The following is a 14,931-nucleotide window of genomic DNA, read 5'->3' as shown; positions in this document are numbered from 1 at the left end:
ACCTTATGCTCCCATATCATGTGTAGTCACCAAAGTGTTTTCTCTGCAGTTTGGCAGACATTCTCAAAGGGGAATCGGGAAGACGGCGAAAGAGTAAGACGTGGAGATCACCTTCCTCCACACAGATACACCAGAAATACACCTACACATGGAACAACTCCTACAGAACACCTACTGAACGCTGGCAGAAGACCTCAGACCTCCCAAAAGGCAAGAAACTCCTGACATACCTGGGTAGGGCAAAAGAAAAAAGAATAAACAGAGACAAAACAATAGGGACGGGACCTGCACCAGTGGGAGGGAGCTGTGAAGGAGGAAAGGTTTCCACACACTAGGAAGCCCCTTCGCGGGCAGAGACTGCGGGTGGCGGAGCGGGGAGCTTCGGAGCCGCGGAGGAGAGCGCAGCAACAGGGGCGCGGAGGGCAAAGCGGGGAGATTCCCGCACAGAGGATCGGTGCCGACCGGCACTCACCAGCCCGAGAGTCTTGTCTGCTCACCCACCGGGGCGGGCGGGGGCTGGGAGCTGAGGCTCGGGCTTTGGTCGGAGCACAGGGAGAGGACTGGCACTGGTGGCATAAACACAGCCTGCAGGGGGTTAATGCACCACGGCTAGCTGGGAGGGAGTCAGGGGAAAAGTCTGGAGCTGCTGAAGAGGCAAGAGACTTTTTCTTCCCTTTGTTTCCTCGTGCGCGAGGAGAGGGGATTAAGAGCGCTGCTTAAAGGAACTCCAGAGACGGGCGTGAGCTGCAGCTAACAGCGTGGACCCGAAAAACAGGTATGGGACGCTAAGGCTGCTGCTGCCGCCACCAAAAAGCCTGTGTGCAAAAACAGGGCACTATCCACACCTCCCCTCCCGGGAGCCTGTGCAGCCTGTCACTGCCAGGGTCCCGGGATCCAGGGACAACTTCCCCAGGGGAACAAACGGCGTGCCTCAGGCTGGTGCAACGTCCCGCTGCCGTCTGCCGCCGCAGGCTTGCCCCGCATCCGTACCCCTCCCTCCCCGCCCGGCCTGAGTGAGCCAGATGCCCTGAAGCAGCTGCTCCTTTAACCCCGTCCTGTCTGAGCAAAGAACAGATGCCCTCCAGCGACCTACACGCAGAGGCGGGGCCAAATCCAAAGCTGAGCCCCGGGAGCTGTGCGAACAAAGAAGAGAAAGGGAAATCTCTCCCCGCACCCTCAGAAGCAGCAGATTAAATCTCCACAATCAACTTGATGTACCCTGTATCTGTGGAATACATGAATAGACAACAAATCATCCCAAATTGAGGAGGTGGACTTTGAGACTTAGATTTATTATTTTATTCCCTTTTCCTCTTTTTGTGAGTGTGTATGTGTATGCTTCTGTGTGAGATTTTGTCTGTATAGCTTTGCTTTCACCATTTGTCCTAGGGTTCTATCCGTCTGTTTTTTTTTCTTTAAAAAAATTTTTTTTCTTAATAATAATTTTTTTTAAACTTTATTTTATCTTACTTTACTTTATCCCCTTCCTTCCTTCCTTCCTTCCTCCCTTCCTCCCTCCCTCCCTTCCTTCGTTTCTTTCTTTCTTCCTTTCTACTTTTTCTCCCTTTTATTCTGAGCCTCGTGGATGAAAGGCTTTTGGTGCTGCAGCCAGGACTCAGTGCTGTGCCTCTGAGGTGGGAGAGCCAACTTCAGGACACTAGTCCACAAGAGACCTCCCAGCTCCACATTATATCAAATGGTGAAAGTCTCCCAGAGATCTCCATCTCAACACCAGCGCCCAACTTAACTCAACGACCAGCAAGCTACAGTGCTGGACACCCTATGACCAACAACTAGCAAGACAGGAACACAACCCTACCCATTAGAAGAGAGGCTGCCTAAAATCATAATTAGTCCACAGACACCCCAAACCACACCACCAGACGTCGACCTGCCCACCAGAAAGACAAGATCCAGCCTCATCCACCAGAACACAGGCAATAGTCCCCTCCACCAGGAAGCCTACACAACCCACTGAAACAACTTTAGCCACTGGGGACAGACACCAAAAACAACGGGAACTACGAACCTGCAGCCTGCAAAAAGGAGACCCCAAACACAATAAGATAAGCAAAATGAGAAGACAGAAAAACACACAGCAGATGAAGGAGCAAGATAAAAACCCACGAGACCTAACAAATGAAAAGGAAATAGGCAGTCTACCTGAAAAAGAATTCAGAATAATGAGAGTAAAGATGATCCAAAATCTTGGAAATAGAATAGAGAAAATGCAAGAAACATTTAACAAGGACCTAGAAGAACTAAAGATGAAACAAGCAACAATGAACAACACAATAAATGAAATGAAAAATACTCTAGATGGGATCAATAGCAGAATAAATGAGGAAGAAGAACAGATAAGTGACCTGGAAGATAAAAGAGTGGAAATAACTACTGCAGAGCAGAATAAAGAAAAAAGAATGAAAAGAACTGAGAGACCTCTCAGAGACCTCTGGGACAACATTAAACACACCAACATTTGAATTATAGGGGTTCCAGAAGAAGAAGAGAAAAAGAAAGGGACTGAGAAAATATTTGAAGAGATTATAGTTGAAAACTTCCCTAATATGGGAAAGGAAATAGTTAATCAAGTCCAGGAAGCACAGAGAGTCCCATACAGGATAAATCCAAGGAGAAATACGCCAAGACACATATTAATCAAACTGTCAAAAATTAAATACAAAGAAAACATATTAAAAGCAGCAAGGGAAAAACAACAAATAACACACAAGGGAATCCCCATAAGGTTAACAGCTGATCTTTCAGCAGAAACTCTGCAAGCCAGAAGGGACTGGCAGGACATATTTAAAGTGATGAAGGAGAAAAACCTACAACCAAGATTACTCTACCCAGCAAGGATCTCATTCAGATTTGATGGAGAAATTAAAACCTTTACAGACAAGCAAAAGCTGAGAGAGTTCAGCACCACCAAACCAGCTGTACAACAACTGCTAAAGGAAATTCTCTAGGCAAGAAACACAAGAGAAGGAAAAGACCTACAATAACGAACCCAAAACAATTAAGAAAATGGGAATAGGAACATACATATCGATAATTACCTTAAATGTAAATGGATTAAATGCTCCCACCAAAAGACACAGACTGGCTGAATGGATACAAAAACAAGACCCATATATATGCTGTCTACAAGAGACCCACTTCAGACCTAGAGACACATACAGACTGCAAGTAAGGAGATGGAAAAAAATATTCCATGCAAATGGAAACCAAAAGACAGCTAGAGTAGCAATTCTCATATCAGACAAAACAGACTTTAAGATAACGACTATTAGAAGAGACAAAGAAGGACACTACATAATGATCAAGGGATCGATCCAAGAAGATATAACAATTGTAAATATTTATGCACCCAATATAGGAGCACCTCAGTACATAAAGCAAATACTAACAGCCATAAAAGGGGAAAGTGACAGTAACACATTCATAGTAGGGGACTTTAACAGCCCACTTTCACCAATGGACAGATCATCCAAAATGAAAATAAATAAAGAAACACAAGCTTTAAATGATACATTAAACAAGATGGACTTAATTGATATTTATAGGACATTCCATCCAAAAACAACAGAATACACATTTTTCTAAAGTGCTCATGGAACATTCTCCAGGAGAGATCATATCTTGGGTCACAAATCAAGTCTTGGTAAATTTAAGAAAATTGAAATTGTATCAAGTATCTTTTCTGACCACAATGCTATGAGACTAGATATCAATTACAGGAAAAGATCTGTAAAAAATACAAACACATGGAGGCTAAACTATACACTACTGAATAACGAAGTGATCACTGAAGAAATCAAAGAGGAAATCAAAAAATACCTAGAAACAAATGACAATGGAGACACGACGACCCAAAACCTATGGGATGCAGCAAAAGCAGTTCTAAGAGGGAAGTTTATGGCAATACAATCCTACCTTAAGAAACAGGAAACATCTCGAATAAACAACCTAACCTTGCACCTCAAGCAATTAGAGAAAGAAGAACAAAACCCCCCCAAAGTTAGCAGAAGGGAAGAAATCATAAAGATTCGATCAGAAATAAATGAAAAAGAAATGAAGGAAATGATAGCAAAGATCAATAAAACTAAAAGCTGGTTCTTTGAGAAGATAAATAAAATTGATAAACCATTAGCCAGACTCATCAAGAAAAAAAGGGAGAAGACTCAAATCAATAGAATCAGAAATGAAAAAGGAGAAGTAACAACTGACTGCAGAAATACAAAAGATCATGAGAGATTACTACAAGCAACTCTATGCCAACAAAATGGACAACGTGGAAGAAATGGACAAATTCTTAGAAAGGCACAAGCTGCCAAGACTGAATCAGGAAGAAACAGAAAATATGAAGAGACCAATCACAAGCACTGAAATTGAGACTATGATTAAAAATCTTCCAGCAAACAAAAGCCCAGGACCAGATGGCTTCACAGGCGAATTCTGTCAAATATTTACAGAAGAGCTAACACCCATCCCTCTCAAAGTCTTCCAAAACATAGCAGAGGGAGGAACACTCCCAAACTCATTCTACAAGGCCACCATCACCCTGATACCAAAACCAGACAAGGATGTCACAAAGAAAGAAAACTACAGGCCAATATCACTGATGAACATAAATGAAAAAATCCTCAACAAAATACTAGCAACAGCACATTAAAAGGATCATACACCATGATCAAGTGGGGTTTATTCCAGGAATGCAAGGATTCTTCAATATACGCCAATCAATCAACGTGTTACAGCATTTTAACAAACTGATGGAGGAAAACCATATGATCATCTCAAAAGATGCAGAGAAAGCTTTTGACAAAATTCAACACCCATTTATGATAAAAACCCTGCAGAAAGTAGGCATAGAGGGAACTTTCCTCAACATAATAAACGCCATATATGACAAACCCACAGCCAACATTGTCCTCAATGGTGAAAAACTGAAAGCACATCCACTAAGATCAGGAACAAGACAAGGTTGCCCACACTCAACACTCTTATTCAACATAGTTTTGGAAGTTTTAGCCACAGCAATCAGAGAAGAAAAGGAAATAAAAGGAATCCAAATTGGAAAAGAAGTAAAGCTGTCACTGTTTGCAGATGACATGATACTATACATAGAGAATCCTAAAGATGCTACCAGAAAACTACTAGAGCTAATCAATGAATTTGGTAAAGTAGCAGGATACAAAATTAATGCACAGAAATCTCTGGCATTCCTATACACTAATGATGAAAAATCTGAAAGTGAAATCAAGAAAACACTCCCATTTACCATTGCAACAAAAAGAATAAAATATCTAGGAATAAACCTACCTAAGGAGACAAAAGACCTGTATGCAGAAAATTATAAGACTTGATGAAAGAAATTAAAGATGATACAAATAGATGGAGAGATATACCATGTTCTTGGATTGGAAGAGTCAACATTGTGAAAATGACTCTACTACCCAAAGCAATCTGCAGATTCATTGCAATCCCTATCAAACTACCACCGGCATTTTTCACAGAGCTAGAACAAAAAAATTCACAATATGTATGGACACACGTAAGACCCCCGAATAGCCAAAGCAATCTTGAGAACGAAAAATGGAGCTGGAGGAATCAGGCTCCCTGATTTCAGACTATACTACAAAGCTACAGTAATCAAGACAGTATGGTATTCGCACAAAAACAGAAAGATAGATCAATGGAACAGGATAGAAAGCCCAGAGATAAACCCACGCACATACGGTCACCTTATCTTTGATAAAGGGGGCAGGAATGTACAGTGGAGAAAGGACACCCTCTTTAATAAGTGGTGCTGGGAAAACTGGACAGCTATATGTAAAAGTATGAGATTAGGTCACTCCCTAACACCATACACAAAAATAAGCTCAAAATGGATTAAAGACCTAAATGTAAGGCCAGAAACTATCAAACTCTTAGAGGAAAACATAGGCAGAACACTCTATGACATAAATCACAGCAAGATCCTTCTTGACCCATCTCCTAGAGTAATGGAGATAAAAACAAAAATAAACAAATGGGACCTAATGAAACTTCAAAGCTTTTGCACAGCAAAGGAAACCATAAACAAGACCAAAAGACAGCCCTCAGAATGGGAGAAAATATTTGCAAATGAATCAACTGACAAAGGATTAATCTCTAAAATTTACAGGCAGCTCATGCAGCTCAATAACAAAAAAACAAACAACCCAATCCAAAAATGGGCAGAAGACCTAAATAGACATTTCTCCAAAGAAGATATACAGACTGCCAACAAACACATGAAAGAATGCTCAACATCATTAATCATTAGAGAAATGCAAATCAAAACTACAATGAGATATCATCTCACACCAGTCAGAATGGCCATCATCAAAAAATCTAGAAACAATAAATGCTGGAGAGGGTGTGGAGAAAAGGGAACACTCTTGCACTGCTGGTGGGAATGTGAATTGGTACAGCCACTATGGAGAACAGTATGGAGGTTCCTTAAAAAACTACAAATAGAACTACCATATGACCCAGCAATCCCACTACTGGGCATATACCCTGAGAAAACCATAATTCAAAAAGAGTCATGTACCAAAATGTTCATTGCAGCTCTATTTACAATAGCCAGGAGATGGAAACAACCTAAGTGTCCATCATCGGATGAATGGATAAAGAAGATGTGGCACATATATACAATGGAATATTACTCAGCCATAAAAAGAAACGAAATTGAGCTATTTGTAATGAGGTGGATTGACCTAGAGTCTGTCATAAAGAGTGAGGTAAGTCAGGAAGAGAAAAACAAATACTGTATGCTAACACATATATATGGAATTTAAGAAAAAAAATGTCATGAAGAACCTAGGGGTAAGACAGGAATAAAGACACAGACCTACTAGAGAATGGACTTGAGGATATGGGGAGGGGGAAGGGTAAGCTGTGACAAAGCGAGAGAGTGGCATGGACATATATACAGTACCAAACGTAAAATAGCTATCTAGTGGGAAGCAGTCGCATAGCTTGGTGCCTTGTGACCACCTAGAGGGGTGGGATAGGGAGGGTGTGAGGGAGGGAGACTCAAGAGGGAAGAGATATGGGAACATATGTATAACTGATTCACTTTGTTATAAAGCAGCAACTAACACACCATTGTAAAGCAATTATACTTCAATAAAGATGTAAAAAAAAAAAAAAAGATAGCTAGTGGGAAGCAGCCGCATAGCACTGGGTGATCAGCTCGGTGCTTTGTGACCACCTGGATAGGTGGGATAGGGAGGGTGGGAGGGAGGGAGACGCAAGAGGTGGAGATATGGGAACATATGTATAACTGATTCACTTTGGTATAAAACAGAGACTAACACACCACTGTAAAGCAATTATACTCCAATAAAGATGTAAAAAAAAAAAAATGTAAGACCTGAAACCATAAAACTTTTAGAACATTGGTATATGATCTTTGACATCAGTCTTCATAACATTGTTCTTGGATATGTCTCCTCAGGCAAGGGAAACAAAAGCAAAAATAAACAAATGGGACTAGGGTTTCCCTGATGGCACAGTGGTTAAGAATGCGCCTGCCAGTGTAGGGGACAGAGGTTCGAGCCCTGGGCTGGGAAGATCCCACATGCTGCAGAGCAACTAAGCCTGTGCGCCACAACTACTGAGCCTGCACTCTAGAGCCCACGAGCCACAACTACTGAGCCCGCATGCCACAACTACTGAAGTCTGCGCCCCTAGAGCCCATGCTTCGCAACAAGAGAAGCCACTGTAATGAGAAGCCTGCACACCACAACGAAGAGTAGCCCCTGCTCGCCGCAACTAGAGAAAGCCTGTGCGCAGCAACGAAGACCCAACAGAGCCAAAAATAAATAAATAAATAAATTTATAAAAAAAAAATTGGGACTATATCAAACTAAAGCTTTCACACAGTGAAGGAAAAGAAACCACCAACAAAATGAAAAGGCCACCTACTAAATGGTGAAGATATTTGCAAATGATATATCCAATAAGGGTTTAATATCCAAAACATACAAAGAACTCATACAACTCAAAATCAAAAAAACAACCTGATTAAAAAACCGGCAGAGGATCTGCATATACATTTTCCCCAAGGAAGACAAATGGCCAAAAGCCACATGAGAAGATGCTCAACATTACTAATCATCAGGAAAATGCAAATCAAAACCACAACGAGGTATCATCTCACAGTTGTTAGAATGGCTGTTATCAAAAAAGACAACAAATGACAAGTGTTGGTGAAGATGTGGAGAAAACAGAACCCTTGCACACTGTTGCTGGGAACATAAATTGGTGCAGCCACTATGGAAAACAGTATGGAGGTTCCTCAAAAAATTAAAAATAGAACTACCATATGGTCCAAAATTTCCACTCCTGCGTATTTATCTGAAGAAAACAAAAACACTAATTAGAAGAGATATTGCAGCCATGTATTCAATGCAGCATTATTCACAATAGCTAAGATGTGGAAGCAACCTAAGTGTCCATCAAGAGACGAAAGTATAAAGAAGATGTGGTACGTATACACACACACACACACACACACACACACACATACACACACTGGAATATTACTCAGCCATAAAAAAGAATGAAATCTTGCCATTTGAGACAAGATGGATAGGCCCAGAGGGTACATGCTAAGTGAAATACGTCAGACAGAGACAGACAAATACTGTATGATTTTATTTATATGTGGAATGTAAAAAAACAAATGCACAAACATAACAAAACAGAGTTATAGGTACAGAGAACAAACAGGTGTTTGCCAGAGGGGAGGGAAGTAGGGGGAAGAAATAAATAAGTGAGGAAGATTAAGAGGTACAAATTCCATTTGCAAAATAAATGAGACATGGGTAAGAAATGCACCGTATGGGGAATACAGTTAATAACTATGTAATATCCTTGTAGGGTGACATATCCTACTTATTTTGGTGACCAGTTTGACATGTATAGACATATCAAATCACTGTTATGTAACAGAAACAAACATAGTGTTGTAGGTCAATTATACTTCAAAAACGGACAAAGAAACAACAAACATAGAAAAATCGATCAGATTTGTGGTTACCAGAGGCAGGGGATGGGAAAAAGGGGGATTGTATGAAGGCAGTCAAAAGATACAAACTTATAAGATCAATAAGTACTAGGGATGTAATGTACAACATGGTAAAAATAGAATTAACACTGCTCGACGTTATACATGAAACTTGCTAAGGGGGATAATTCTAAGTTCTCATCACAAGAAAAGAAATTTAAATTGCTTTAATTTTGTATCTATATGAGATGATAGATGTTCACTAAACTTATCATGAATCACGCTTCAAACCTTAAACTTACACAGTATTTTATGTCGGTTATATCTCAATAAAACTGGAAGAAGAAATAAAATTCATGATTATAGTTTAAAACCAATGATTCCAATTAACCAAACATTTTTCAAGGTTCCTTAAAAGTGCTTGGTGGGACATTCTAGACTTATAGGAAGAACAGTAAGATTTGCAAGCTAAACTTGAACCCCTAAAGAAAAACTATGGCTGTGAAATTTGTATGTTTCATAAAATGACTTTAACTTATAAAAACTAAATTTTGATAGATTTACTGTTATAAAATCTTTCCCTGAAAGCACCAAAGTCAAACAGAAACACAAAACAGAAAACCACACGCACACACACAAGAACAAAGGTAATCAATCCAAAAAATAAGCCCAGGCAACTGGCAAATTTCATGAAGTGAATGGTTCCAATGCCTGCCTTTCTTTGGACATAAAAGAGAGGAGTGAGAATGACATGACTTTACATTTCTCGTTACATGTCTTTATACCACATGGGTAAGAAAATGCATCCCTTCGGTGCAAAGAGATTCACGCATAAGGCACATTCTAGATAAATACGTCTTAGAGTCTATATTTTTATTATTTGATCTAGTTATTGAAATTTTTAACTTCTTCCTTATTAATGAGGAAGGCACACACACAAAAAAACCCCACTTTTCTTTTAAGACAACTGGGTGGACCAAGAATCAACATGGTGCCTTTCATTGTGGAGTTTATCTTCCTTCCGTTTGCTCCCTACCCTTCTCTTCACACGTCCGTTCCCCAGTGCACAGTGCCAGGTGCCATCCAGGAGGGCAGAGCCTCCCAAGGTCGCAGAGCCCTTGTGCCACAGCGGAGGCAGCCTCCAGCAAGGCAGGCACTGCTTTCTCACGTGAGGAGATGAAGCAAACAGCAACACACGCAGGCCAGTAATCAGGGGCTCAGGCATCTGCTGACCTGGGGTAATCATTGTTTGCTGCAAGCTTCAGGCTCCACATCCTCATGGGCAGTGCTGTGGCCACGAAGTACCAGGATGGTTCTGGCTGTACTTCTCAGGCATCTGAACTATTCAAAGCATGTTGTTATTTTTTTTTTCTCTCTCTTTTAACAATGGAAAAACAAGAAACAAAAGGAAGCCATCTGAGCTTCTTTAACTGACAGGTAAAAGGAGCCACTCCAGTCTGGTATGTTGAGATGTTCACCGTGGAGGGGAAAGGGTTTCTGAGAGAGCTGAGGATAGAGCAGGACGGGCACACTGGGCCAGCCTGTGGAGGGCCATTTCCTGGCAACTGAGGATCTGCCATTACCCTCTATTTGCAGAGGCTCTAGAGCATGGCCTGCCTGATTCGCTTCTCAGGAAAGTAACTGCAGAGGTGGATAAACGAGGGAGAGGGTGGCTGTGCAGATGAGAAGCCCAGGATGGGACAGAGGCTGGGGAGAGAGACTGTGAGGGCCCACACGAAGGCAGAGGCATGGGAATCCAGAGAAGAGAAAAGAGTCACTTCTGATGCAGGAACCCTGAGACTGGGTGACGGACTCTGTGGGAGGTGAAAGGCAGGGAAGATTGTGAGTGCTTTGATGTTGCCGGTTTAAGACCATCGGATGGGCAGCAATACTATGAACTGAAACTGAAAATACAGGTGTCAAAGCAGAATTCATAGTAGTAGTAGTTGAGGTGGTGAGTTAATGAGTTAAGTTTTAAGCATATTAAGATTGCAGTGTCTGCAGGATAAAGTGGTCCAAACGTTAAAAAAAAAAAAAAAAAAAAAAGCACAGTTTAGAGTAAGGCTAAGGGTAAGAGTTAGTGTAAGGGTTAGAGTTAGGTGTAGGGTTAGGTAACGGAGATGGTTATTAAAAAAAAAAAAAAAAAAAAAAAGGTTTGGGTTAGAGAAATATGGACTTGAAAGACTTCAGAGGAATGGTGGTGGAAATCCTGGTGGGAAATCACCCAGGGGAAGTGCAGTGAGAAGAAACCAGGATGTTATCCCGGTCTCGAGGAGGTACGCAAAGAAGAGGCTGGATGGAGAGGTGGAGGAGGGCAGCCCAGGAGGAGGGAGAGCCGGGAAGGCCCTGGAGGGAGTCTGGAGAGGCAGGGGGTGTCAACAAGGCCTCTACACGGACATCGGACATCGCTGTAAACAAGGGTGGAAACAAAAGCCACCAGGCTTGGCAGCTAGGAGGTCACTGGTGACATCAGAGGAAAGTCTGAGTACAGGGGTGGAGGCCACAGTCGGGTTAAGGACTGAGTGGGAGTTGAGCGATGGGAGAGAGTGAGTGCGGACTATTTTAAGAAGTCTGTGCATCACATTTCTAACCCTATCAATGGAATGAAGGGGAGGCAGGGTTGAGAGTTTATTTTTAGGTTGGGGAGACTTGAATGTGTTTTAGGCTGGGAGGCAGGTGCCCCTGAAGAGGCAGGGTTTAAAATGACAGGAGAGAGGGGAGATAACCGACAGAGAAAGATTCTGTGAGAGTGGGAGGGAGGGTGGGGAGGAAAGGGGCTCTGCTTCCACCATGGGGGCAGGTACCCGGCGGGGCACCAAGACGGGCACCCCAGGTACAGCTCAGTCCTTAGAGCAACAAAATTTTTTCAGTGAGGAGTATTTAATCACTGACATTGTTTAGAATTGCTGGTACGTGGAGTTAATAAAAAGTAGACCAACTCTGAGTCTGTTTTATTACGGTTTTAAAATTCTCTGAAGACCAGACATCTATTACCTGCACCTCTCATGACGTGGACCCCTCCCAAGGTTGCACCCTTGGAATGCCACTGAAAACACCTCCTCTGAGATGAGAGGTAAAGGTTTATGAGTCACTTTAGAGAAGAGATTCAGTCTTTACGGCTTTTATGTTTTTTTCTGTGTGCCATGAGATGAAAAGGGATGGCTGGGGAGAGTGGTAAAGGATTAGAACAGCTACAAAGCATGACTCAGTGCCAGGGACCTGGGCTTCAAGGTGCTAAACAGTCTCAGCCCACCTACAGCCCACAGTGTCATCAGTCATCAGGGAGCGGGAGAAGGCAGCCGTTTTCTCCACCCAACTCCATTCACACCCCCAAAAGAAGGTTAGAATCTGGCAGGGTTTGCTTGGCACGTAGCCAGTGCCTCTGCCTGAAGCAAAAAGGCACCAGCAGACTCTCCAGATGCTCTGGCATCAGAAAGCTCTCTTCAGAACCTGGGGAAGGCTGAAGAATTGGACAGGAAAGCCACAATGCAATTTATCACTTGAGTCATGCTTGCACCCTTGTCATTTTGCATGGGATGAATATGAATTTTGCTTAATCTACAGGAAAAGTATTTTTCACTAGCAAGAACTAACAAAGAAGTCTGTGTTTGCATGTTGATTTCTTTGGCCTCTTCCCAGAGCAATCAGCATCAATAACATTGCCTCGCCCAACAGAAGATACACATACATACATATGCGTACATACATATGTACACACACACATGCACACAGACACGCACACCATTCCATGAAAGGACGTATGAACCCATTAACCACTCAGGGTTATGCCAAACCAACCAAAGTGAAAGCATCCTTCAAATTTCAAGACACTGCTGGACGAATCCCATTTGGGGACTGCCAGGCACTGTGCTAAAGGATATAGAGTGATAACTTTTTGGAGCAGTTCAGCAGAGGAAATGAGAATTCGGTGCATGGTCAGCATGACTTGCAACAGTTGGTTACTTCGACACAGGTTTCCGTCTGCATCTGAAAACATAAAGAGCAGCTTCTGAGCGAGGCCCCAGAGAGGAATTAGTTACCTGGTGGGACACCTGCCAGCCCCCCAGCACTCCCGGTGGAAGACCAGAGGGCGGGCTCTGCAGGCCCAGTGCCCCGCCCCCACTGACTCTGGCACCACACATCCATCCCTCAGTTCTTTGCTTCTCTTGATCCTTCGGCTGCACCCTCCCCACCCCCAAGTGTCCATTTTGAGGCTCATTAACCACGCTGCCGGAAAGGTGGTAGCATCGTGGGGAAAGGATAACATTTGCACCGGTACATGCGAGTCTCTGTTGAAAGCAGAAGCAGATCCAGGCTTTGTAATGCCTGAAAGGCATATAACGGGGGAAGGAGGAAGTCCTTTCTGGGGGTCAGAGGGAAAAAAGTTATAGTCTTAACAGATTACATTTAAAATACCTTATTCTTGCAAGTTTTACAAATACATATGACCACATGAATACATTTCTAGGGCTGCCCCATGGCCTTGGAAGGGGGCTCATGCAAAGGAGGGGCCTTGAAATGTAAGCTTCCCTAGTTTTACGGGCAATGCGCTCTGGATGGGAAAAAAGGAGGAAGACTATGGGAAAACATGACTTTTGGAGATTATGGGTGGGTTACAAGTACCCATGATGATTTGTATCAAAGATCATGGTTAGCTCCTTACTTGGGTTTTCCAAATCCTGCTGGTACCACATAACAAGACGCATTCCATACAATGGCATTGGGTGCAAAGATTCCCCCTGGAGCGGTTTTCAAGATCTTTTAACATTTACGGCATGAAGCGTTAGGGGCTGTGCTGGTTATTCACTGCAGATCTAGTCTCTGTCCTTTACCAGGGACTACATCACCGGGCTCCTTGCTAGCCAGCTTCCAGGTGGGTTCAGCCATTGGGATGCATCGGCAAGAGATGGGAGGAGAGAGAAGTAGGTATTTCTTTCTCCTTCCCTCTCTGCTTGGCACTACTTCCCTGTAGCTACAGGTCTCTTCAGTGAGTCATCACGCTGCTTGGTCCCTCTTTGAGGGCTCTAGCTCTCACTGGGATCTAATACTATATACTCATCTCCCATTTGACCCTTCGCTCCTGAGGGTGGTAATGACTTCTGGCTGTTGATAGTCTCTGGGCGCAGCGTCTCTTAATTCCACTCTCATCTCTGGAAGAAGGCCCCCATCATTAAAGTGTCTTCGTTTAAACAAACCATGTGAATTCTGTTCCCTGCTGGGAACCTGAATGATTCAGGGGTAAATATCAAATGAAAGAATATACATGGATTCTTTTATCATTTGCTAGCTCTTTAAAGCACATTATACCAAAGGGGTTATCATTTTCATTCTTTCCAAGTATACCAAATGGTAAATGAAGGACATAGTGCATTTGGGCTCAGGATTCAGAAGTTCTGGCTCACTCGCAAATGATGAGTTAAAGTCACAGTTCATTGAGAAAATATAAGCAAACGTGACAAGATCGCTCACCTCCCCACCGCAAAAAATCCACCAATTTACCCGCATTCTATTACTCTTACTGCCTGCCTTCCTCTATTACCATGGAAGGCACTTCACAGGTCAATGCTTCCACTGAGCTCTGGGTCTCCTTCTTCTCAAGGACACTGACACTGTCTTTGTCCACGTTCTCTCCTCCACTATCAACTTTCCTCTTTCTCTCTCCTGGTTTACTTCCACTGGCATTTAAGCACACCCCAGAATCTCCTATTTAAAACGAAATGAAATAAAACAAAACCTGAAACTCTAGGCACCTCTCCCATTCTGTTCCCCTTTTCAGCAAAACCTCAGTCATCATTTCTCATCTTCCCATTCCCTTTCAACCATACCATTTTTGACTCCTCTCTTTTTTTTTTTTTTTTTTTTTTTTTTTTTGGGTATAGTTTGCTTTC

At 42.6% G+C, this 14,931-nt stretch overlaps 1 protein-coding gene across 3 annotated transcripts in view; it reads right to left on the bottom strand.

Moving 5' to 3' along the window:
* The window catches only part of RASGRP1 (RAS guanyl releasing protein 1), an 83,985-nt gene that overhangs the window by 31,337 nt on the left and 37,717 nt on the right, over positions 1-14,931 (bottom strand). For all 3 annotated transcript variants that reach the window (XM_007460191.1, XM_007460192.1, XM_007460193.1), the window contains exon 3: positions 12,925-13,030. In XM_007460191.1, the coding sequence (XP_007460253.1) occupies positions 12,925-13,030 (106 nt within the window). The remainder of the gene's footprint in view (positions 1-12,924; positions 13,031-14,931) is intronic.

Source organism: Lipotes vexillifer, unplaced genomic scaffold, assembly GCF_000442215.2.
Source record: "Lipotes vexillifer unplaced genomic scaffold, Lipotes_vexillifer_v1.1 scaffold408, whole genome shotgun sequence".
NCBI classification, from domain to species: Eukaryota; Metazoa; Chordata; class Mammalia; order Artiodactyla; family Lipotidae; genus Lipotes; species Lipotes vexillifer.
Note: the sequence above shows the minus strand (reverse complement) of the source record. Positions and strands in the feature narration are given on the sequence as shown.